Source organism: Poecilia formosa, unplaced genomic scaffold (genome assembly GCF_000485575.1).
Source record: "Poecilia formosa unplaced genomic scaffold, Poecilia_formosa-5.1.2 Scaffold27, whole genome shotgun sequence".
Classification (NCBI taxonomy): domain Eukaryota; kingdom Metazoa; phylum Chordata; class Actinopteri; order Cyprinodontiformes; family Poeciliidae; genus Poecilia; species Poecilia formosa.
Genome location: NW_006799966.1, coordinates 2976921 through 3003841, shown reverse-complemented (window position 1 = coordinate 3003841; position 26921 = coordinate 2976921). Strand labels below are relative to the sequence as shown.

Below are 26921 nucleotides of genomic sequence, written 5' to 3'. Positions count from 1 at the left end.
GGAGGAAAGTTAGATGTAGAGATGGATGGAGCAAAATCCAACCATCCTAAAACATGTATCTGTTTTGCTTCACCATCATACTCGTCCCACTGTTGTGTTGATCGGGCACAATTAATTCCAATAAAATATTTGTCTGTCGTTTCAAAAAATGTAAAAAAGTTTAAGAGGTAGGACTGCATTTTTTTTTCACTTCTAAATTTCAGTCTTGTTTTGTAGGTCAAAAAATAATGTGTCAGAACAACTGAAATAGAATATAATATACTTTATTGATCCCCAATGGGAAAATGCTTAATTTAAATAGAATTTAAATAGAAAACCTTAATGTTCACATTGTTTGCGAGAAATTAAATGTTTATTAATTTTAACATGGATATTTTCAGTAGAAAACATTTTGTAATTGCATTTATATTCACACTTCCCTTAATTGACTTCAATCAATATCCCAGTTCTACTTGTCTAAATTACGTCATCTACTGAAGACAAAAAGCTTAATCTGTAAACTCATTTCATCTGGACTCGTGTAACTATCCAGTTCGATGGTGTAATTCTTCTCTTGTGTCGCCAGTTTTTTTTTTTTTTTTTTTTTTTTTTTTTTTTTTTTTAGATTATTATTATTTTTATTTTATTTTATTTTCTGTGTTTGCATCAGTCTTTAACCCCTGTGCCGCCACACTGGCGCATGTGAAGAGATTCCGCATTACGTCATACCGGAGGCTGCCTTGTTCTGCTCAGCTCAGCCAGAGCGCTGCTGCACGAAAATTTCCACAACAACACAAGCGTTGCAGGAGAGCGGCGCGATAACAACGGCTACTTTGCGCCGTGATGCAGCACCCCACGCCAAAGAAGTCGTGATTACTCCGCAGGGCGCGACGGATTCCCCGGGTGGACGGCAGTCACGGTGCAGGACATGCCTCGAAATAAATTCTGGTAAGTCTCTGTGCAAAGTGCGCTGCTGCAGCTGCTTCTCCTGGTGGAGGCAGGCTGCAAAACAGAGAAGCGACCTTAACCTACTTTGTTACTCTTGGTGAAATTAGTTTGTCAAGTTTGAGCAGTAAAAACGAGATTGACCGGATCAAAAGAGGTGAGATTTTTATTTACTTGTTCATTTTTCTGTCAGCATCAAGACCACACAGATTACTCTAAAGCAGGGACAGGTGATGCTTGAGTAGAGCATGTTCTTTAAGGTGCCTGTTGCCATTCCCCCTGTCCAGGTACATGTTGCATGTATTGTTTGTAATGGATTTTAGTCGTAATTTTACAAAGCGAAACACAACATGCCTCAGTGTATTCACAGGAGTGACTCTCCTTTGAAGCTTGTGATTGAAATGCAAATTAATATGTATCATATCACATAGCTGGGCAAGAATACACATGTTTAACCATTCTGCTTTTTATTCAAGCAAAAAACTCTCGTGAACTGAATTACAGCCTCAGCAGCCATAAATTTGTATCTGCCCTCTGAGTCCTAAAGTTTTTGCCCTTTTGCAACTGAAACCATGGTGATTATGGGGAGACGACACCTCCATCACGGCTCCATCACTGCCTGGTACGCAGCCTGCAGAGAAAGCTTGTATCTTCAGCTAAACAGCCTTTTTCTACAGCACCAGAGCACAAGAGCTAATTAACCTTAAGTCCCCATTGCAGCTTTTTTATTCCTGTCAGGGGGGTAGGATTTGGATGCTGGAATAGTTTACAGTCTCGTGATGTAAAAATAACTCTGCTCACTCAGTGGTAACAGCTGCCATAGTGTCTGGAGACCGACAGACTGGATTGAAACTTTAGTGTTTGTGTTCAAAGGCCTTGCATCATTTTTTTTTACAAGTTGGCCCAGAATTGTAGTTCACAATGCTTGTATTGATTTCCTTGTCTAAAATCAAGATATATGTTAAAAAAAAACTAAAGGAAAGAAGTGAGGACACTTTAGTTGAGACTGTAGCTAAAAGTGGCAAAAGAATGATGATCTTCAATTCAAATTTTAGTTCCTATACTGATGATCTATGCTCAAATGTATCCAGTGAGGATGATGACGACTTTAGAAATGTTGTCTAAGTGCAGTGTTTTGGGGACTTATCAAACCGGTATCTTACAGAGAGATTTATAAGCGCTTTGTGGTGAGCCCAGACAGTCTTAGTATTGGTCTCTAGTGACAAAAATTTTAATTCAAATGCTAAAATTAGAGCAACATTAAGGTAGACATTGGAATTTATGCTCGAGTTGTATGTCTCCATAGTTTTTATTTATTTATTTATTTTTTTGTCTTATCTAGCCATGGTTGTGCATTTCTCACCTTTCTCCACATAACCAGTCTATGCTTTATTCATGAGCATTTAACTGCAGCGTCCTAATTAAATCACCATAACTCCCACCGCAGTTAGTTTCCACAGATCAAGATGTTGCTGGGCACTAAAATGTAACTTCAGGTTAATGCTGGTTTAAATGGAAGCTTAAATATTCAATAGGCATCTACAGTCAGGTGATTTCTCTTTTATTTGGCTCACATACACAGAGAGAAGAAAAATGCTGCTACAGCTAATTATCTGTAAAAGAAAGTTTTTCGTTACCAATAAAATGTATGCTCTTAACCAACAATCTTAAAGGCATCAGTGCTTTTGCAGGCACCTTGTGGTTTGGCTATTTACTGCCTGCTTCTACTATCTTTCCTGGCATTGTGTAATCAGAGATTCATCTCTGTCCGTGTCCCAAAGCTACGTACTGAGATTCTGGTTGCTTAACTATGGAAGTGTGGTTTCAAAATGTGGTTTCAACAATGATTGTTTATGATCCATACTTATACACTTCCATGCAGCTCACCCATGTTTCCTGCATAAAATATCTGTGCATCAAAAATGCTCAGCATTTTCATGCACAGATATCAAAATGCTGATGCCACTGTGACAGTGGCATCATTGCCACAATGATGCCACTGTTACAGTGATGCCACAGTGGCATCATTGTTAACCTTTAAGCTGTCACAAATGCATTTGACTTATGCCACCAATCTGTGTGATCCATATATGGTGGGGTTTTCTGTTCCACACCGCATTATTCAAAGGAATCTTTTTGCTATTTCGGTTAGTCATCTGCTTTGAAAGCCAATGGAAATGCCTGTTGCAATTTATTTATGTTTCAGAACTTATTTTTAGGATGTTTATTTTATTATTTTTTTATTTTATTTTTTACCAAAATACAATGATAAATGTCTTTTAAAAATGCTCCATTGCTGGAGGTTCCAAAGTTCACCAAAGAGGACACAACTCATTGGTCCTGTCTGCAGTGTTTTACTAAATGGCAGCAGAGACAGATTAAAACATAAAAACATTAAAAAAAAAAGTCTTTATTTTTGTTGTTGCCTTGACATTTGCCCATCACTAATACTGTACACCATTAAAAAATAGCACAGGTCATTCCCCTGAGACTGCCTGGCAGTGCAACCCTATATGCCCATCCCTGCTTTCATAATGGCATGAGACAACTCATTTTTAAAGGCACTTATTTTCAAATAGTGACAGAATGACAGTGCCACGGCAAAAGAGTAATGTTTGCTGGGCAGATGCCAGGAATGAGGATTGGGCTGTGCAACTAGAGAGCCAGAAAAGCTGTTCAAGAATGCGAGGTCTTCTCATTTGTATTTAAAGATAGAGACGGCACATGCTGTATGCTTACAGCTTCTAAATTCAGATATCTTCAGCTAGGCCCATCCACATGGTCAAGGTTTTGTTGTGCCACTTGCTCATATTATGGACAACTGTTGGAAGGAGGAAGACTTGGCTTTGTAATAATCTCACTTTGCAAAGATAAAGAAAAATGGCTACAGTGGCTTGTGAAAGCTATGCTGGCTATCTTCCCTCTCACTGATAAACAAATTGTATTTTCTGTGCTGGTTTTTATATCGTCTCTACCAATAGATTGTATCTATCTCAGATATTTCCAAGGCTGAAAGCAAATGACAGAAGGTCCCATAACTGGCGCTCAATATATGATGGGGGGGAAAGGATATTAATGTTCATCTGTAAGATTGTACAAGATAAATGTCACATTACAGACAGTAGAAAGTGTCAAAATAATTTAGCTTACATCACAGAAACATGGCATTTTACCAGGGCTATGAAGTACACTTTTAGAAATGTGTCTAAACTACTTAGTCCTGCATAGAGCTCCATTTTATCCAAAGAAAAAAAAAGAAAACAGAAAACAATTTTACCATTCCTGCTGTTTAAAGTCCTTTCAATACAGTTCACTGGTACAGTGCAGTTCACTGGTTAATACAGCACTGAAGTAACCAGAGTTTCTCGCTTTATCAAGCATAACTTAAGAATAAATGGCTCATTCTCCACCTGTTGCTGCTCAATGTTGGTCGGTAGCCTGAGAAAATGCCTACTACACTCACCCCTTATAGGAGAAGGAAGAGTAATGTCTCCAAACAATGCCCTTGCTAAATTAGAGTATTTGATATGAACATATGATTTGTTCCAAGTTAGCTAATGGTTTTCTGACATACCCTCCTGTGGTGTCAAGGGCTGATAATGTTCGTCTTGGAGTAACTGTAACTAACACATCAATAGTTTGCCATACTCCCCCCTGGTAATGTATAAATGGCAACATTATCAAAGGTTGTAGTATTCTGTACATTAAGCAGCTTAAAACTACATAATGAATGTTTTTTATTTATTCGATCCTGTCATTGTATTAAAAGCTTGTAATATTTTTGAAAACAGTATTGCCATTGTCTGCATATTGCCATTGGATCATGATTAAATCTTTTGCTTCAATACCACGTCACCTTGAAGTAATGCTATTTTTACTGAAAGTTATTAATGGGTGAAACCATTTTCTGATTTCTGTGAGTCTTCACAGTACAATATTTAAGCTTACCCGAGTCTGTTAAAGAAATTTAAAGCAGCAAAGCTGACAGATTGTCTTGCAGAAAAAAAAGTGTTTCTTCAACTTACTAGAGCAACTGTGCTCTCAGCTTGTCTAACGATTTTATACAAAAGACGTTTAAAAACTTTTTTCTGCAAAACTTTTTTTTTTTTTTTGGTGTGCTGTGGGAGGTGTTATGCGTGTGTGTTTATGTACAGAGCAACTGGGATCTTTGCTGCCATGGCAACAAACCACATGACTAGGTGTATTAGATTGCCTCGGACAGTGTGCAATGAGCCTTGGTGGGAGCACTCTCTCTGCAGCTCTGCTCCGTTTCAAAGTCATGTTCCTGTCTAACTTTTAATCATTTCTGATGGGCATTGTTGTGAGACTTATTTCAGGAGCAGATTTCCTTAAAATGCTTGTGAGGGTCAGATTGTAAGATCTGTTTACTTACTGTAGGTCTGTGGAGCAGATGGAGCTGTCGAACTATTTCAGCCCCTTTGAATGGAACAACTTTATCCTGCCATGTATGCCACAACTCCTGGCAAAACTAAAAAGTCAATGCATCAAGAGCATTTGTGTAGTTTAATTGTATTAAAAAAAAAAAGAAAAAAAAAAAGAGTTAAGCGCATCCAAAGTTAAGCATCCAAAACTGTTAATTTTAACAGATGAATATTGCAAAAAAAAAAAAAAAAAAAACTTTTAGAAAATGGTGTTTTATGGGCTTTTACCTGGTGGGTTTTGATATTAGCTATATGGGCAGAAGCTCAGGGAGGCATTAGACAGAGTGACTGTGGAGCCTTTAGGAAAAATAAAAACATAATGTATCTGTCAGTATATACCCTTGAAAAAGTTTTATATTGCTTTAATGCTTGTCAAGTCAATAAGGAGTTGGCACTCCAGCTTGCTGTTGAGTCAAAGACTAAACTAAACTCCTAAAGGTCTGGGATTGATGTTATATGCAACTTGCCAGATATGGATCTTCTGTATATATCAGAAGATCTTGGAGATTTGCTTACTGTGCTGATTTTTAGTTCAGTTGATTCGACTCTGTGATAGAACATTAATCAAGCACAGCTTAATGAGCAAAATATCAATGACCTGACCTCTCATGGCAACTGTTAAGTTGTACATTTTAGACAGCAAGCGAATATTTTGTTCTTGAAGTTTATGTGTTAGAATAACAAGAAATTAAGGAAAGGTAAGAATTTGAAACCATTTAACAAAGGTCAGGTTGTATTGGCATGAATACTAGGTCGGAGTATCTTCACAAACGCAACTACAGTGCAGAATCCCCAGTCTGCAGTGTCAGTAGACAATGGCGAACAGACAGTCTTGGTGGTGGCTAAAGTTCACTGATGCATGTGGGGATTGAAGGCTTGGCCATGTGGCACTGTCCAATAAATGAGCTACTGTAGCTCAACCTAATGCTGGTTATAAGAGAAAGGTCTCAGAATACCTTGTGCATTACAGCATTTAGAAACAGGACCCAGGCTTTTCACAATGTTTTGCTGAATCTGTATCGAAATCCACCAGTAGACGGTTAAGAGTAAAACGCTACTTTTCTTTGTCTAAAATTAAAGAAGATTAATGTCATGTATCTCCACTTGACATTTTGGACAGTGAATTGCCACCATCTTATTTATTATTTGGTGAGTAAGTATTGAATCTGCTGTTGTGAATAACAATATCTCTCAGTCAACAATATCCCTCAGTCACTCAAGCAGGAATAACATTTTGACCAACATGGGCACCCTGACTAGTGTGCAGCCCCGCATATGCAACAAACTGCAGAGCACTGTTTATTCTGACACCTACCTTTCTAAAGCATCATTAACTATTTGAGCAGTTTGATTTACATGGGTTAATCTGTTTGATCAGATCACATGTTCAGGCCTTCACTCCCTTAGGCCGCGAATGAGCATTGACCGCCGTGACCCTGTTGTCTGTTGTCCTTTCACGACCGTTTCTTCCTTTGATCAGTTGTAGCTAATAATGTTCACTGCACGCTCTGAACGCCTCACAAAAGTAGCAATTTTGAAGACGCAATGACTCGGTCAGCCTGCTATCACAATTTAGCCCATGCTTGCTCCTTTTTAAGTCCTTATGCTTGCCCACATTTAGACCCTTTAACACGTCAGCCTTGAGGACACAATATTCACTTGTTGCCTAATATATCCCGCCCATAGACAGGTGCCATGGTGAATAAATTATCACGGTTATTCAGTGTTCAACTGTTTAGTCATATGCTGTAAAGCTGAAAGTGTAATGACTCTGGCATTACTTTCTCTTCCTTTGAGCAGAATGATTGAAGATTGCGGGTGGAGGGGTGACAACATGGCAGACAGAAGGCAGCTGTATGTCGAGATGAGTAAGTGCTCAGGGCCACAGTTCATTGTGATGGATGGTGGACTGTTTTATGCTCTGACCGTAAAAACTGCAATTTTTTTTTTCTTTGTATGTTTTGAGTAAGGCAAATATCACGAAGATCAAAAGTGTTTGCTGATGTCAACCAGTCTTGATCCAATTCTGAAATTGTAATGTAGATAATTATGGTGTGTACCGAGTGAAATAGCTCGTTATTGTAGGGTATGTGTTTTTGACATTTTTTAAAGGGTCATTGTAGCATCGCATGCATCCATTAATTATACTTGCTCATCATTTCAGTGTACTGGGGCTCTGGTACAACCTAATCAGGTCATTTCACTCAATAGAGGCATTGAAAGCTCGTTTCTACGCTAACAAGATGCCAAGCATGTCTACATTATAATAGTGGTCCTTACAAAAGCTATTGCATTGTTTGAAAAAGTGTTTGTAAGATGAGCCCAATAACACACATATTAATTATTTTATGTTTTGCACATTAATATTCCTCAGAACATGAAATTACTAGTTTATCTATTCCAAAGTAAAAACTGGGAGCAAATTTACAAAACATGCTAAATGTGTACAAACCACAGGTTGTTCCTTCTTCTAATTCTCAAACTACATGACAACAATTTTATTAAATACACATACTACAACTTAAAAAAGTTTTAGGAAATTATTACATATTAGCTTAGATATGCTAACATATACCTAAAGCTAAAGGCATGCCATGCAAACCAGAATTTACTCCTCCTCCTTGTCTTAAACTACATGTACAGATCCCACCTGGGTTTGTAAGTGAGGAGAGGAAGTTTATGACCTGATGCTTGATATTGCTCACATCTACTGGATTTCAGTTTTCAACTGCATGTTTAGTTAATGTGGTGCAGAAAAAAGCAGAATAGCAGCTTGCAGGACTTTAACTGAAGTGAGCTTGAAAGGATTTTTTTTTATCTTTGTCTAATGCAACAGTTCAATTAATTGAACTGTTTGCTAAGCAGCTTTAGGTCTGACTATGATTTACACACAGAGAAGCTTCAACTCACTGAATTATGAGTTCAGTTATAATTTCATTGTAAAAATAAAACCATCTCCTTTTCAGGGGCACAGGATTTGGACTCAATACGATTATCAACATACAGAACAGCCTGCAAACTCCGATTTGTGCAGAAGAAATGCAACCGTGAGTCTGACGTAGAACACATTTAACATTTAACCTTATCCCATGCTAGCTGCCAACAAATACGGCTCTTTCCTCACGGTTCTGTTTCCAGTGCATTTGGTTGATATTTGGAACGTCATTGAGGCTTTCCGAGAAAATGGTCTGAACACCATGGATCTCAATTGTGAGCTGGCTGTGGCTCGTCTGGAAGTGGTACTTTCCACCTTGTTCTTCCAACTTAACAAGCGAATGCCAACCACTCACCAGATCAACGTGGAGCAGTCCGTCGGCCTGCTACTCAACTTCCTGCTGGCCGCCTACGACCCGTGAGTAAAAAGTCACGTGACAGTCCAGCTGTCAAAGTCCAATTTCAAATTCCTTCAGCAAAGGAAGTGCATCAGAAACTGTTCTCCAAATTTCACTCTGTTTTGTCACTTCATATGACGAAATTATTATGATTCAATTTTTGTATTTTATGTTTATTTTAGGGAAGGCCATGGCAAGATATCTGTCTTTGTTGTGAAGATGGCGCTTGCCTCGATCTGCGGAGGGAAAATTCTGGATAAATTAAGATGTAAGAAAATCATAGTACTTGTAATTGTGAAAAATGATATTATAATCATCCATTTTTCCAGTAATAAATTAACATAATGAATTTATAAAGAGTTCATGGTGTCAGTAATGTGCTGTTTTAGAATTATTAACACAAGTTTGTTTATTTTGTTTTTTTCTAGTTGCACTTTCCACATCTCTGTCTGTTTAGTGTGCAGTTTTTGCGTTACTTTCCTTCTCCGTGTGTTCAACAGAAGTCATTATTCATTTTGTCATGTCTTAGGCTTTATTACATAATGCACAAAATCTGTGGGAGTTGCAGCTTGTAAGAGAAAATGAGAGGGGTGGGTGTATCATTATAACTGCTTTACTTTGATTTGTTTACAGACCCAAGTGGGATAATTGTATTGTATGATTCTGTAATTAGCCAACTGCAGCGGCAACTGACAATTAGTTGAATTAATTAATATTCTGTTTCCCCCTCATTGTTTCCAGATATATTTTCGCAGATATCGGATTCTGCTGGAATAATGGTGCACTCGCAGTTTGACCAATTTCTGCGAGAGGTTCTCAAATTGCCCATGGCCGTGTTTGAGGGACCTTCTTTTGGCTACACTGAGCAAGCTGCACGAGCATGCTTCACTCAGCAGGTAAGGGTTCGTTCACCACTTAATGTACTGTTTCTTGCAAACATATTCATACCCACTGAATGTTTTCACATTTTGTCAGTGTATTTGCGATTTTATGTAACCAACAGATTAGAGGAGAATTTATCAGAAGAAGGAAATTGGCATGTGCCTTTCAAATACTTTTACACAGGAACTGTCTGGAGTTTGGTGCATGCATTTGTAATCAGCCATGGACCTCTTGTTTGCTTCTCTGATTATAGTTCTCCTGTCAGTTTAGCGTTTTGTGTTATATTTCATTTTGTGCTATCAAAGTAAAAAGGGATGTATTCTAATGCACACAACTCTGTCAGAGTTCTAATAGGAAAAGAGAATAAAAAATAGACATTTATCCTTTTTGTTGAACTTCATAATTATGGTCTAATCTATGTTGGTCCGTCACATTAAACCCCTGCAGGAAGACATTTAGTTGCAATGTTTGAAATTTGAAAAGTTCACTACTTGTGAATACTCCTGCGAGGCGCTGTGTCAGCATTGACACGCTGTAGATAATTCCTTTGCTCTCCTTTGCACTGAACGTCAACAGAAAAAGGTCTCCCTCAACACATTCCTTGATACGCTGATGTCAGACCCGCCCCCTCAGTGTTTGGTGTGGCTACCTCTCATGCATCGGCTTGCCAACGTTGAGAACGGTAAGAAACGTTCCGGCAACGTAGCTGGGAAGCTCTCAGGCCTGAGGAAGATTTAAAGTTCGGCTTTGCATCACAGTCGCATGATTAGTCAAGCAAACACGCCGTGAAGCACACACTGCAGGGACATTACATGCACTGTATGAGTAAGAATGTTTGTGTTTATCTGCGATGGAGTCATCATCACAAGCAACCTCCGTGTGAACAGTAGAGACACTTTGTCATGGGCACACACATATGCACACCGTGCCATGTGTGTAATTGCTTAAACCGAACGGATTCAACAAAGCTCGCTCGGCGTCTTCATGCATCTCTGTTGAAATTAATAAAAATTAATCCTATTTTCTGTGCGGTGTGCAAAATATCACAATTATTGTCTCATCTTTTTTTGTATTTTTGTGTGTGCGTGTGTCTGTGTGTTTTGTCATGGTTGTGTGCGTGTGTGTGCATGCGTCTGGCTCCTCCTCTCCTCCCTGCAGTGTTTCACCCGGTCGAGTGCTCCTACTGCCATACTGAGAGTATGATGGGCTTCCGCTACCGCTGCCAGCAATGTCATAATTACCAGCTCTGTCAGGACTGCTTCTGGAGGGGGCATGCCAGCGGTTCCCATAGCAACCAGCACCAAATGAAGGAGTATACGTCATGGGTAAGGAAAGGAAAGGGGAGGAGGGGAAGGAGCTAGCTAAGGAAGGTGTGTCTGCATTGAACCATTCAGTGAGGCTATTTTTGTTCTGCTTCACTTCTTTTGACAATATCACCCTGCTCATGTCATGTTTTTTTGAAAAGATACCTGTTTTTCTACTAGAAATCCCCAGCTAAGAAGTTAACCCATGTCCTCAGTAAGTCACTGAGCTGTGCCTCTAGCAGAGAGCCCCTGCACCCCATGTTCCCCGATATGCCAGAGAAACCTCTCAACCTCGCTCATGTTGTGTAAGTTCAATTCCTAGTTTTTTTTTTTGTTTGTTTTTTTTTAAGTAATATTCGCTTGTACAGTAATTCTAAAACTGGATCAACGCCAGAGAGCTCCCCAGTCTTTAACTTCAGTTTGATTTTTATCCCTTAACTGATAATGATCCTTTAGGTGCCTTAAAGTCTATCATGAATCTAGACAATCTCCAAGGTCATTTGATCGATACGGTTTAATTGTTCTAGTCTGTAACACTGTTTCCACCTTTTTATCTGATTAGTCGACCTAATGGCAGATAGTAAAAGGCCTCAGCACAGTCAGAAACCTTAAGATTTTTCTCATCAAAATGTTGCGCAACCTCTGAAAAGTAGAAAACAGACACAACGATTCTAAGCATTCAAGGCTCTTTGATTTACCTTTACATGTTTTGCTCGTATCTTCCTAATTCTTAACTTTCAGACAAAGGTCACATCTATAGTAGTGTTACTGATCAAGTAGTTGCTCTGTCAGTTGATGCATTTTGCCCACAATTAAATTAAGTGTTTCGCAACATTTTGGGAAAAATCCACCCGGATTTATTCATTTATATGTAAACTATGTCCAAAGTACAATGCCTCAAATTAAATTTTCTTCGACAAACAGTTTCAATCTGCTGTAAGCTGGGGGCAGGTATCCGGTGTTCGTCACCAAACTGGTTCCAATTCTTACCAGATAATGTAAAATCTGGTGTCAAAACTTTAACGCAAACGTTTCTGTATTGAACCACGACAAAAACTTCAATCTTGTTTTGTTGACCTGGTCAGATTGTAATAAATTGTTCTTCTCTCTGTTCTTTACTTCCTTCACACTAGAGACACGTGGTGAGTTTGTGTTAATTCCATTTTCACTTTGTCCCGTCACACTCATTATCTGTCAGATCATTTACTGACATTCACAGTCACAACCTTGTGCCAGCTGATGCCTTTCATGCATGACACATAACTAACCATATTTGTTGTCATATCGCAGTACATGCATAGAAATGGAAATCAGAGAAACATAGTCAAAAGGAAATCTACAAGACTTAAAACGGGATTCTTTTAAAGATCCAACAATCGTTTGCTGTTTGCTTTCTTGTGACTGGATTAGAAATAACTTTAATTTCTCACGCAGGCCACCAAGACCAGTAAATATAACCAACGACTACTCGCTGTCCCACTCCATGCCTACATCAGGGAACCCTTACTCCACCAAAAAGTGAGTATGATCCTGCCAACAATGGTTGTCCTGGATTTTACAACAGATCTTTTCAGTGTGCCCCGTTCCCTAAAGGCCCTGTGACCCACACAATCTTTTGTGTCCATTCCTTTATTTGCCACACTGTGTGTGTTTGTGTGTGCAAACACTTGTGTATTTCTATTTGTTGTGGGTCCTAAAGCTGAATGTAAATGGCTTGCCTTACAGCCAGAATAATGATGCTGGCCAAAAAAAGTCTCGGTTTGGGGTTGCTCCACAGCTGTTAAAAGGGAAAGGGTAAGTGACGTAGGCCTTACTGCTGCAGATGCATGTGCAAACTAATGTAGAGCATAAATGTAGGACATAGTCTAAAGCGTCTCTGTCAGCAAAACGGCGTCAGTTCATTTAACACAGAGGGGTTTACTCAATTGTTCTCAAGAGGGTGTTTCGTGAAAATCATTTTCCATCAGCCCCCTGCACATTCACACAGGAATAAGAAATACTAAGTACTATCTCTTAATATGTTGACGTTGCAAATTGCATTGTCAGTTGCTTTGAAAGATTAAAAAAAAAAAAAAAATACAGTTTATTTTTAAATTATAAACCGTTTGAGCTCCTCTGCAACTGCATGTAAAAGACTGGGATTATTTTACCTTCCATAGCTCACCCCTAAAAAACACAAAGATAAAGTGTTGAGTAAAGTGTTGTTTTGCTTGGGCTATTAGCAGAGCAGAACATTTGACTGCATAGATTATAATGTGCAGACATTTTGATAGTTAACGCCAAGATACTGCACCTGTTGTGTGTGAGAGAAGAAGAAGAATAGTCAAACTTATAGACACCTTTACGAAAGACAAATAATATGAATAATATTTTAAAAATTAGGATAGTTGGCGCATTTGCTTGATTTTGTAAAAGCGAGTAACCAGCTAGGACTTTTAACAATGCTGCTTATAATTTAAGCCTTTGCTTCTTAACACTGAGCCAAAGGAAGTGAGTTCAGTGACTCCCCAGTGAGGGAATTCTGGTACTTTGGCAGAGTTTCAACTCTTAACAGGAGTGACATGTTGTGGATATTGAGACATGATGTTACTATTACATGTTCAACATCCACTAAAGGCATTCTGTAGATGAAGACCAGTTTTTATTTTTATTTTTTATCTTAAAGTAAAACTGATTTTCAATTTTGTTTAGGTCCAGTTAAAGATAAACAATAACAGACGATTAAGTGAAAGAACAAAGCAATATTAGGGTTTCCAAATCACATAATTTCACAATGCGCAAAAGTTTAAAGTATCTATTTAATAAATTACTTAACTTCTTCAGGTTTATAACAGCAGGACAACCAGCTTGCCAACTGTAATTTTAAAACTGAGTGATCTTAAAATGCGTGATTATCTGTTTTCCCCAACTATAAATAATTCCTGACTGCCTGTTTGGTCGTTTTTATTACTACGAGGAAAAATGTCCTACTTTTGGCCAGCTGACCAATAGGGTGCAGCAACAACTAGGACAAGCGGCAGCACCGCATCATTCAATATAACACAAGCCTTCATTCATTAAACGTAATTGATTATACCAACACTCATTTTCATCAGTGATTTAAAATAAAAAAAAAAAGAAAGAAAGAAAAGCAAAGCCACAAATACTACTGTAATGGAAGAGTTTTCCAAATGTGAAGGGAAAGTATTGTATAATATTGTATACACGGAATAAGAAAAGTTAGGTTCAAATATTGGCTCAGAAGACGTTATTTGTTTCAATCTCCATCTTCCTCTTCGCTGGACAGAAATCGGCTTTTCTGCTCAGAACGGCTGTTCTGTCTGTGGTGGCTTGTTGAAGGAGTTGGTGGCCCATGCTTTTTGGATGTCTTGGAGCTTCCTTTCATTTGATTCAGAAGCAAATGATCAATGGGATAGAACTGAATCCTTTCAGGTTAAGCCCAAGCTTTCCTTCCAGGTTTTGCCTTTCTCTCTGTATGTTTCTGTTCTTTGTCTGAGTCAGCACACATGCCTACTGGAGATAACGGCTTTCAGGACACATCAAAAGCTGATTAAGCAGCCAGATGCAGACTTTGGGAAACATTTAGCCACATCACATTACACAACCAATAAGACAAGTGTTTTTTTATATACCTAATGCAGACGATATAACGTAGACAGACAAACATGTCTTAATTTACTTAACAGGAAATTCTGAAGGGACCTGACGATGAACAATTAGAGTAGGGGTTCTCAACTCCAGGTCTCAAGTGTTGGTGTTCTGCAACTTTTAAATGTGTCCCTGGGCTAACACATCTGAGTCAAATGGCTGAATTATCTCCAGAGTCTGTTAATGATCTCATTATTTGACTCTGGTGTGTTGACACAGAGACGCATCTAAAAGTTGCAGGACACAGGCCCTGGAGATCTGAATTTGAAGACCCGTGATTTAGAGTATTGTCAGCTGAATAAAGGTTGACAATAAAGATTGTCAGCCTCAGCTCCACCAGCTGCTCTCGATTTATGTGTTCGCATCCACCTGAATAATATGTAGTTGCGACCCTGGCTTGATGTATCTGGTTTGTTCTGTCTGGACTCATGTTTGCCTTTCTTCTGAATCAGCATTAGGGTCGTACAATTGAGGAAAGTGTTCAACATTTTCTTAACAAGAAAAGGTTATAGAACCTTGTTTTTATATATCCTTGGGTTTTTGTTTTTGTTAAAGAGACTGTTTCAAGCTGTTCTAGATAAAGACTGCTGTCTGGGAGCTGATGTTAAGGTCTGACACACGCACTGATGTATTATAAGCTGGAACAGACCAGAAGGCATTCATTTCCAAAACTCATTGACTTCATGGCTTTAGGGTCATTGTTATGTGGTTTAACAATCTAAAAATCATCAGGGGAAAATATTATTTTAGCTCAGTCTAATGTAATGTTGAAGACCTTTACCCCAAGCGTTGGTCATAGTGTACCTATCTATGTATGCATATGTGAGCATTTTACAAACTTTCTTGAATTTCTAATGTTGGCTGTTGAAATAAAATCATCTACATAAGAGATACTTTGAGCTACAGTACTTTTGCAGTCATTAAGAGTTAGGGATCATCATGACATGTGTGTGTGATTCTACTGATGTTACATTAGCTGCTGTTTGGCCAATGTAAAAGTTTCCAACAAGGAGATTTTTCGTGGTGGTTAGAGGAGAGAGTCAGGTTTTTGCTTCAAATACCTCCTGTATTATGTATTTCTAATCACTGTACAGTAATAATATAGAAAAAGAGCTTAGGAAAATATTTACTAAAAACAATAGTTATCTGAAAAGACTAACTTCCTAATGACAACCTAATGGAGCTTGCATGTAGTAGCTCATAAAGCAGTTGTTAAAAAAAAAAATCAGTTAGCTTCAGTAGCTAAATCAAAAGGCTGCATGTTTGACATATTTCACCAATATATTGTCTAGTTTTTATTTTTATTTTTTTTGACTATAGCAGTTCAGCTTTTAGACGTTTTTTTTGTTGCTGTTACCGGGCATGTCTTTAATTGTGCTCCTAGCCTCCATTAGGAGTGGCTCTCCCAAATATAATATGGCCTTGTTTATCTCTAGTCATCCATGAATAGTTGTTTTTCAGCCACTCTCCTCCCCTCCTTTGTTGTGTGCTTTTCTGCCTAAGTTTCCTCCAGCCCCCCACTCTGCACCCCTCCCCACACTCACCCTCTTGTTGTCACCTGTGTAACATAATGTTTTATGTTTTGTGAAACCCTGCACTGTTCTAGGTTAAAGTACAACCTCGACGTTGCCGATAGACTTGCTGACGAGCATGTTCTCATTGGCCTCTATGTGAATCTGCTCCAAAACAGCCCCAGATCATGGTTAGTCGGTGGGCAAAGTGTTGTTCTGCTGACCTCTCACCTCACGGCCTTTGCTTTTAACCTGAAGTGCTTCTGAGCGTGTCACACTCCTAACAACGCATGATGTCAAGCAGTTTGAAATCTCTGTTATCTGTCATCAGTGAGCCAAACAAACTTTCTGGTTCATTAGTTGTTGCCGAATTAAGTTTGTGAAAAGGGAAAAAGAAAAAAAAAAAAAAAAAACGCATTAAATTAACTACATATTCAATTGCCTAAGAAAGACAATTGATCAAGAAAGCATGTAAATAATTTTGGTGAGTTTGAGTTTGGGCTGGAAAACGTCATGTCACTGAAGCATTTGTTAAATAATAGTTATGTGCACGCTGTTTTTTATTATAACACTGTAAATATTCTCTCTGGTATGATGCCCTATTTGTGTCATAGTGTTTTATATATGGCGCCTGTACAGTGCCTTCCAAAGAATCCATAGCACATTTAGTCAAATAAAACACAAAGCTGTTGTGATAAATTAACAGAAAGTAGGGCACACCTGTGAAGTGACAGGGTAAGCATCCATGATTTTCAAATTTTTATTTATTTATTTGTTTATTTTTAATTTTTCAAATAAAAATCTGAAAGTATGGAGTCCAAATATGTTACATGTCCCAGCATGTAACATACTGACGTTTTGGAGACATAAAGTAGAGTTTTGATAGGTGGCACAACTGCAGGCTACCAAGACATTGTCTTCTAGCTATAGCAGCAGGCTGCACAAGCAGAACATTAGTCAAGGAAGCATTCAAGAGGCCCATGGTAACTGTTAAGAAGTGCAGAAACAGCTTAGGTGGAGGAATATGTTGACATGACAAATGCTAGCCCAGATTTACAAATCCCCCGTCCTGTGTTGGAGAGGGGCAACAAAAGCTGCTGCTGGAAGAAAACTATAAAAAAATCACATTTAAAATCTGCCACTTAATCTTTTTGAGTATCACAAATATGTGGAAGGAAATTGCTGCTTAGAGAAATATTTACTTTTTTCTCCTACATCCATAATTCTCTTTAATAATGAAACTTATCACTCTATAGTACAGCATGCAGATATTGGTGGCAGGATCATACTGCGATTATGTTTCTCTTCAACAGGAGAAAAGCAATATTTCTGAACTGCAAAGATGTACTCTAAAAGATTTGTAACTGTTATTGCAGCAAGAGGTGGTTTTACAAAGTAATATATTGGAGGGAATGAGTATAAATGCGCTCCACACTTCTCAGATTTGTATTTGGAAAATAATGCTGAAGAGCATGTATCATTTTCTTCCCGTCATTCAACAGTTATGAGCGACTACCTCATATAATGAAACACATTTTACAGTTTGTGGTTGTAACGTGACAAGATGCGTAAAACTATTAATACTTCTGCAAGTACGTAAGTATTTCTATGTGTACGTGTGAATGTTAAACCACATTTTCTGCTCTGGGGAATTTCTAACACAAAGCAATCTTTGTTCTCATCTGCACTTTCAAATAATACTTCAAATGCTTACTTTTTCATGTCTTTTGAATGCCCTAAAATCATTTTGTGGACTGTGTGGAGCTGGCCTAACAAGCTAATCAGACTCTGTAAAGCAAAGCAATCCTCTTCCCTGTTTCTTCTGCACGTTTTTCTGCGCAGAGCTCCGCAGTATTAATTGTGTCATGTTGTGATTCTCTATTTTCCTCTTGAGCAGTTTACTGGAAAGCAGTAACCATCAAGATGAGGAGCACAGTCTCATTGCTCGCTATGCTGCTAGACTGGCTGCTGATGCTGTGGTGAGATATACCGTACATATGATGTTTATTGCACGCAAATATTAGAGCTTGTTTAAATGTTGTCTGGCGCAAAAAAAAAAAAAAAATAGCCTTGATGACTCAAAGGGGCTAACGTACACTGCTACTCCGTTTTTCAGTCTTTTCTTCTGACATGGTGGTCGTTTTATAGTAAACCGGAGTAGATTTGATGTATTGCTGATGACTTAACGCTTTACAGTCTTGTCTAAAATATGACATGAGTCAAAAGATGACATCACCCGTGTAAAAGGTGCCTCCTGTGGCGTCTCTTGCTTGATTTGACCTGCAGGTTCAACAGCAGAGGGTCCCCATAGACCTCCCCTACTCTCTGGATGCCAACAAACAACAGAGGCAGCTCATTGCAGAGTTGGAGAGCAAAAACAGGTTAGAAATGACTGTGTTTATCAAATTGGTCAGTATACTTACAAAACATCATTTGAATGATGTGTATGTGTGTATATATATATATATATATATATATATATTTCCCTGTGGTACATACAGTACCTTCAGTACCCTTAAATTATTTTTCTCCTTAGATAATAATCTCCTTCTCTTTCATCGAAGAATGTTATTGTTTGTAATAAATTTGAGCAATTTCAACCTTTCATGTCGACTTCCATGGAATTCACTTATGCTTTTTGCATAGATGATCTTTATAGCAAAATTATTATTTTTTTGTTTTTCTTTGTTTCTAATAAAAAAAAACATTCTGTCAGAAGGACATTGTCACATTTACACATCCATATTGCTTCAGCTGCTGCAGATCAACATAGATTGCTGTTTTAACTTAAAGGTTGAGTGGGGTTTTTTTTATTATTATTATTATGTATCCTCTTTGAAAAACAATGGAAATGATTTTTATGCTATATTAAGCTAATCACTTACAATATGTATAGGGTTTTCACATTACAAATGAATGACGTATATGAGCTGTGTGATGCTTTTAAACGAGAATATGGGAAAAAGGTCAGGTATAAATAATGAAACATTTTCTGCTGCTGTATATTTAGGAGACTAATACTTGGCCAACAAGGCTGTCTGGAACACTTTATTCTTAGCCAATCTTTGTGATGATGTTAGATGGTGTTTGCAGGTCATAAACCTGGAATGTTGCTGTTTTAGTCTGTGTTTAAAATATTTACAGACATAACTAAATCTTTCATCTGGCGAAAAAAAAAGAAAAACTTTCTTGATCAACCTCCCCTGCATCCAGATCCAAAGCAAGTAGAATATGAACATTGTTAAGCAGCTCTGTGCAGCTTTTGGATATCTCCAAACAGCTAAAAGATTACATTGTTACCAAATGTTTCTGCTGCCCCCTAGTGATGAAAAGTAAAACACACTTGTTCAGTCACATTGTAGAGCTTTTAAAAAGTGTTCAGCACAGAGACAAAATGCACATTGTGCTCCTTCAGAACAGAAAATAAAAAAGCGTTGCGTTTGTGCCGACCGCAGAGAAATCCTGCAGGAAATCCAGAGGCTGCGTCTTCAGCATGAGGAGGCTTCCCAGCCGCCACCAGACAGGGGCCAACAGAACCCCACCCTGCTCGCTGAGCTGCGACTTCTCAGGTAACTTTTTCAGTCAAACCAGCGCTTGCAAGAGAGGCACAGTTCTGCTGAGGACGCTAAAGAAACCATGTACAGAATGTAAATTAAGAGGATGCGTCGGCATCTGCAGATGTCGTCTTTTCACTCCTATTGATCGAACATCATGTTTTCTCACAACTCGTGTCTTTTGTTAGGCAACGCAAAGATGAGCTCGAACAAAGAATGTCTACTCTGCAGGAGAGTCGCAGGGAGCTCATGGTGCAGCTGGAGCAGCTAATGATGCTTCTCAAGGTACTACAGATGTTGCCTGTCATCTATTTGAGAGCACTGCAGTGTGGCCAAAAACAGAATGCAGTTTAGGTGACTTTGTGTTCACTGGAGGAGTACAAACTGTATCCTGTGTCTTTTTTTTAACTCAAGTGCTGAGTTCCTGTGCAAGTTGTGGTAAGAGGATCTTCCATGTCTGGAAAAGCATGGACAACCTTTTAAGAAAAAAAGAAATATTCCCAGAATATATAGGCTCTCCCATCCAAAATGTATTTGTGAATGACTGAATGTAGTGTAAAGTGCTTTGGAGTCCTCTGGACAAGCTAAAGCACTGTACAAGTATGGGCCAGTTATTGTTTTTCTTTTTTTTTTTTGTACCATCACAGTATTTGTTTTTCACATTTGTATTTGTATTTGTTAAAGCCTGACCACTGCGGAAATACCTATTGTAATTTCACAGTAAAGTTTATTGCAGATTGAATCTAGATGCTGATATTGTGTGTGTGTGGGTGTTAGCTTTATTTATTTATTTACTCTAGTGAAGTAGGTTTTGAGAACTGTCACGAATGATCATGTTGCCTTTTATTACAATTTCCCCAAACTTTGGATATTAGTTGAACTTCCAGCATCCCAAAAAATCAATGTGATGTAAAAAAAAAAAAAAATCTCCAACAGATACCTTCAACAAATACAATTCATATGCTCACATTGAGCCATATTATGTTAACTCTCTGCACCAAGACAGAATTTTCTCGAAAGCGTAACATTTGATAATGAGTTGCGTGTTACAAACCGTCAAACTTTGCATGACAATATATAACAACCTTCGTTCTAACAATCCGTGGTTTGGTTTCTTCCCGCAAGAGTGCTGGAGCTCTTCAAGGAGCCCACATAAACCGCTCCCTGCTCTGGCTTCAGTGGAGAGGATATCAATCTAATTAGCCTTAACGGATCAATGTTAATTCATTAAACTTGCATGAGGAAGCCACATGCTGGCCACAACTTTGTGGAAAAACAGATCAAATTATTTTTTTAAGATCTAATTAGTGTTTTATAAACTTTCAATTATTGTTGTTTCTTTCTTCTTTTTTTTTTAGCTAGAAGAAGAACGAAAACAAGCAAGTGTAAGTGGAAAAAGTATTGCCTGGATGCCTGTATGTGATGGATACATTTCTGCCCTGATGTTTTGATTGGTTTAGTTTTGCTTCACGCAAAGTAGTTCCGTAATTTATCTGAGTCTAGGCATAAAAGGTTTTTATCTTTTTATGTTGCTAACTTCAGTGTATTTAAGTTGATGCTATGTGATAGACCAATTTGTAAAGCAGAAGGGGGGAAAAAAAAACCCTATAAAGTAAATCCCCAGAGAGCCCGTACTTTGAAGAGCATCTGTGAACATGAACGTTGACTCTTGCCACAAACTCTCAAACGCATTTGAGTCAGATCTCTGATTGAGCCATTCTAACACAGGAATACCTTTCATATGTAAATGGTTCTACTGTAGCTGCTACAGCGTTCCCGCAGTTACGCACATGGGATGATGGTGCTCAGGGTGTTAGTTTTTCACCACTTTGCTTAATGCATGTAAGCTAAAGTGTTCAACTTTGTACTCATGACCAGGGCACTTTCTTCCATAGGTTTGCTGTGACCCCCTATATGCATTGTGGAATACTTTACAAACTACTTTTTAAGTTTTTTTTGTTTTGTTTGTTTTTTTTTCTACATTTGTGGATGGCTTGACAAATGACCTATTATATTTTCCCATCTGAGCTGGGGTTTCTCTGCAGCTCCTCCAGAGTAAGCACCTTCAAGTAATGGATTAACACATTTTCTGAGATGCTGGGAGCTTGACATATTGTTTTATAACCTAACCCTGCTATTCATTTCTCCTAAACTTTATTTCTCACCTGTCTGCTGGTTCCTTGGTACTGATGATGCAGCTCGTTCAATAATATTTTCTAACAAACTTCAGTGGCCTTCGTGGTACAGCTGCTTGAGATGGGATAATGTAAAGGTGGATTCTATTTAATGATTAGGTAACTTTGAAGGCACCTTGTTTGCACTGACATTTATATGAGCATATCAGAGAAAAATGGAGTGATCTCATATGAATGTCTCGCTTTTCAGGCTTTTTGCAAAAGAAAAAAAAAATCTTCATAATTCTCCTTCCACTTCACAATTATGGTTTTGTGCTAATCCTAGCAAAAATAAATAAATAAATAAATAATCAGATGTAAATATTTTTGGTCTGACCTAATAGTAAATGCATCTTTACTGCTTCACATATCTTGCATGTGTGATATTTGCTTTGGTTCTTGCTTTTCAAAAACCTTAAATGAATAAAACCACAAGGAGAATTGTTGAACAATACTTTGTGTTGCTTTTTTTTTTATTATTATTATTATTAAAGGTCTTCCTGTGACTATGTTGCGATTAAACCAGTTTTCTTTAAGCTCCGTGCCACAGCTTTGAAACACCCTGTATGCTCTGCAGACTCAGGGTCCCGGCTCTCCACGCTCTTCTCCCAGCCACACCATCAGCCGGCCGATCCCCACGCCGATCCACTCGGACTCTGCTGGCACCACTCCGACTCACACACCTCAGGACTCACTCATGGGCGTGGGAGGGGATGTTCAGGAGGCCTTCGCTCAGGGTAACACGGCACAGCCTTCATTTTGTCCCTTGAATGCTCTGTGCTGTCACTTTTAAAACAATTTTGGAATTTTTTTTAAAGGTCCAAGGAGAAATTTGAGGAACGACCTTCTCATTGCTGCCGACTCCATAACCAACACTATGTCATCACTTGTGAAGGAGCTTAATTCAGGTAGAAGTAAATGGGATAGAAACGATTGATTTCCAAACAGCAGTTTTTAAAATCTGCTTCGTTCCACAGAAGGTGGTAGTGAGACAGAGAGCCTCTTGGATTCCGACTTTGGACAGTGTGACCTAATGGCTCCAACTTCCTCAGATTTTTACTTCACTTATAAACCAAGGTATTTATCAGATACAGTAGCTATACCGGCTGAAGAATCTTTATATCAAGTGTCCATGCATGAGTTCATTGTTCATTGTTGAAGTTGCTCAAGGTGAGACTTATTTTTTGTTGCTCTTGTATCAGACCTGCTAGAGCTGCAGAAGAAGAAAGTTTTGAAAACAGTCTTGACCAGCAACTAGAGGAGGAGCTCAAGTTGGAGGAGCTGGTAAAGCACAGACAAGAGACGGACAAAACGTGCTTGGTAAGTTCAGGCTTTAGATAATTTTGGCTTTGGATTGCTAAGTTTGTTTTAACCGGCTCTTTGTTTTTCGGTTGTCCAGGTGACAATGGAGCAGTGATTGGGGAAGCCCAGATGACTGGTAAGTTGTGTGGAAAGACTTCATCAGATTGAAGTGCTAAACTTTATGTTGTCAGAGGTCTGGAACTTAAAAGAATGTTTAATCTTTCTACCCAAAAAAGGACCGTTTCCACTGCAGTGAGTGGTACATTTGAAAGTGGCCATGTTTTTATATACTAAGCTTAAATTTTGTTTCCGTCTGAGGACCACAGAAGACAGAAGTGGGAGAAAAAAAAAAAAAAAATTCTGATTTTTCCACTACTCTTGTTGCATAGCAACCATTTCCTCCAAGAGATTAGGAATACTTTCTATTTAGATGCATCTAAGTTATCTTAAACACCATCAACATGCTTTTGCGACATGTTTTCATTTCTCTACAGGTAAGCAACAATAGTAGAAGACACTGGAAGAAGCAACACTGGGCTGAAGACATGCAGCATTGAAGACATGAAGAATTAAATCTGCGCTAAATCCAACCATAGAAATGCTACATTTATGTAAAGATATATTTTTTATCCAAGCACATATTTAAGGTAATACTGTGAGCTGGTGTGAAGAGATTAACTGCTGAGCTTTCTATTACACCACAGGTGCCATAAAAACACGGTTATTTCCAAACTTTTGTTTAGTTTTCTTCTTTAGTTGTTTAGAAACCGTACACTGTAAGTACAAGGTGGTGAACCTCTTTCTTTCAAAATCTCATGTTTTTGGACACAAAGAGCCAAGCCTACATGTAAATTTCTCACCTGATTTTTAAGTCATAACACAAGAGTGCATAATGGTATAAACTGCTAACATCTGAAATATTTTTTATCTATTATTCTGGTCGAGACATGTGAACAAATTTAGCACTATTTCATACATTTCTTACTGTTGCTACTTGTAAATTTATTTCTGTTCTTTTTGTGTGTTTAGTTTTTTTTTTTTTTTTTAAACAGGTGGATTATGTAAATGTTTTAGATGGTGAATCAGTAACAATGATGCACACTGCCTTAGCTGTCTTGTTTGACCTCCCATTGCAGTTCTTCTACAGTACTTGACAATGCAGCATCTAGCCTATATGCCAAAGCATAACTACACTGATGCTGGTTGAGCTTAACCTCAAAGAAACCCCAGTGTGGTTCTGCAAATACAGTCCCCTTTACATTTAATCGCTGGTGAAGATGTTAACATGTATTCTAATAAATCTGGATTTTATTTAAAATATATATATATATTCTCACATTAAAACAATTGAAAATAAAACAACAACAGATTGTTAATTTGGATATATTTATTCTATGGAAAAGAAATTCCAAGTTAGGAAGTAATCGTTTTGAACAAAATCACTTGTTACATAATTTTGGCCTCTAATGCATCTATTACCATTCCTCTTTGCACAATGTCTCATTTATCGAGCATCTGTGGCCTTATCTTTCACTCCTCTGTTTTTCTTACCAACCGTTTCTCTGAAAGAATGAGGTCTTGTAAGGAGATGGACGTTTGAACAAGGTTGAGTTTGGTTCTGGTGAACCATTTCTGTGTGGACTTAGCCTTGTGTTTTGGATCGTCTCACTACCGGAAGACCCAATGGTGACCCATTTAGCAAAAGCTAGCAAAGTTTTATTCGAACTGTCCTGGTATTTCAAAGAGTTTAGGATTGTACTCCAGGGACTTGGATACTTACAACATAATAGATCCCACAGCAACATATGGGGCATGATGTGCTTTACCTTGTATTCATTATCTGTTGTCAATCCAGACCCAGATTATTATCAGTGCGAAATTACCAGAGCACAAGGTCACAGTTAAAGTTTTTTTTAGCAAATGGCAAACACTTGTTCAAATGGTAGAAATGGAAATTACAAGAGAATTCTTTGGGTGCCCTTAAGTATCTTCAAACTGGTTAGAATCGAATCAAATATTTATGTTAAGTTTTCTTTTGCAGCCAAGGAAATTGAATTGTACTTTATTCACTATAAACTCAAATTATTTTTAGTGACGTACAAACCAGAATTTAAATGAGTGAAAGCTTAAAAACCAGCTACTGTTGGAAGGTTGAACATAGTTCAGATGTGGTTGAAATTTTATTGTGTTTGCAGTTTGGTAACAAACACAGATGATTATCTCACAGGAAGCTTCCAAGATAACACAAATTAACTTTGTGTATTTGATCAAGACAGAAACCTGTCTAATAACGCAAGTCATGTGTCCAGGACTGCACATTCCTTTTAGTAGTGTAGTCATTCTTGCTTTACGCCTGCCGCTCTATAGAGTCTTTATTTTACTATACTGTTCGAAATAATTTGAACTCTGTAAAAAAATGGAATCTATTTTCAGCCAGGTTAGAGTCCTGGAGACCTAATATTTTTTACATTGTTCATGTGTTGATTGATTTTCAGGTTAACTTCAAAGGGATAACAGTTCCCAGCATGGGATCTGAAAAATCCCAAGCCATTTGTTTACCAAATCGTCTGCTGTCCTTCATCCACATTTTCTCCCCTTCAACTTGCTAGAGATTTAAGGTCTTATGGTTGGTATTAGTTGGGTTTCGGAAGCTTTAGAAAGCTCAGTCAGCTGACTGAGAGCTGCACTTGCACAGCTCTCAAGCTGACATAGTACCTTGTCAAAACAAACACTTAAAGGTGTCAGTTGTACCAGCACAAATCAATGAAGCAATCCAAACCAGTTTGTAAAAAAATCTTAGAAAAGTTAGTGTTTTCACAGAGAATTGCACTGTAGATGGAGATACTACAAGAGGCAGACAAATTAATGCAGCACTATTAGGTCAACAAATTTAACCAAGTACTAATCATAGATTACTCCCTCTCTCTGAGTCAATGTCATTACTCCCACAAACCTCCACGTGGCTTGCACACCAACACAGTCTTTGTGAGTGTGCATGTAAAAAAAACTTTGCCCTGCCACCTTAGGAAAAATGGCAAGCCCATTTAAAACCATAAATGTGTGAAATATAGCTAGCTTGATTTTTTTTCTTTTTTCTTTTAACTTTCAAGCAAGTTCATAGCAGTGATTTTTGCATGGTGGTGATGCATAATAAAGTGTTGACACAATATCAAAATTTTTGCCTATGAACTCTCCTTTCTTCTTTTCCATTTCAGAATGGCACACTTCAATTGGCTCGGTTTGACTCTGCACATTTATTATCTGTCATAAATGCACCGTTGGCTACCCTCAGCCTATTGTCTATAATTCATCACCAAGACTCACCATGTGAGGAAACATAAATGCAGTCATCTGAAACAGAATCTCATAGCTCTGTGAATATACCGAGTTGTTATCTTCATGACTTGGGCAGTAATAAAATGTACAATTAACATTTTTGGCCTTATCATATTTCCCATTTGCAGCTTTTACAGAAGTGAATACAGTTTATATATATATTTTTTTTGCCCTCAACAAATACTTATCCCTATTACTTCATTATCTTTCTCATTGTGTGATCATTGTTTAACCTTTCCACGTAGTCTCCACTTTGCCAGTTGTAAATCAGGCATAACAGTTCCTTTCCACGTTCAAGTGCAATACTGCCATCCAATGCTGACATAGGAGAAGTGCAGTTGTTTCAATGGCCGATTCTTTTACAGTATTTTTCTCTCTCTTTTTAACTCAAAGTATAACTTTTATGCGTTGCAATGATTTCCTTAAAATAGAGTTATAATGCACTACACTGGGCCCTGCACTGTAGAAAAGCAGTTGCACTTTTTTTATAAAGTTTATTTTTCATGACCAAG

The 26921-nt window shown here is 38.0% G+C and overlaps 1 protein-coding gene across 20 annotated transcripts; it reads left to right on the top strand.

Moving 5' to 3' along the window:
* The first annotated feature begins 668 nt into the window (after positions 1 to 668).
* Positions 669 to 26072, top strand: dtna (dystrobrevin, alpha). 20 transcript variants are annotated; one of them, XM_016669750.1, is made up of 24 exons: positions 669 to 927; positions 7167 to 7234; positions 8333 to 8413; positions 8505 to 8718; positions 8881 to 8966; positions 9440 to 9600; positions 10157 to 10262; positions 10739 to 10905; positions 11065 to 11189; positions 12018 to 12026; positions 12319 to 12402; positions 12610 to 12678; positions 16139 to 16234; positions 17941 to 18022; positions 18330 to 18424; positions 19499 to 19612; positions 19786 to 19882; positions 20956 to 20982; positions 22349 to 22508; positions 22590 to 22679; positions 22752 to 22848; positions 22974 to 23091; positions 23171 to 23209; positions 23568 to 26072. In XM_016669750.1, exons 2-23 carry the CDS (start codon positions 7168 to 7170, stop codon positions 23186 to 23188), a joined length of 2163 nt encoding a protein of 720 aa, XP_016525236.1. In that variant the 5' UTR covers positions 669 to 927; position 7167; the 3' UTR covers positions 23189 to 23209; positions 23568 to 26072. The 20 variants fall into 20 exon arrangements, with proteins under 20 accessions (XP_016525236.1, XP_016525233.1, XP_016525238.1 ...); XM_016669747.1 differs by having other exon boundaries at positions 670 to 927; positions 22749 to 22848; XM_016669749.1 differs by lacking the exon at positions 669 to 927 and adding an exon at positions 951 to 1081 and having other exon boundaries at positions 22749 to 22848.
* The last annotated feature ends 849 nt before the right edge of the window (positions 26073 to 26921 follow it).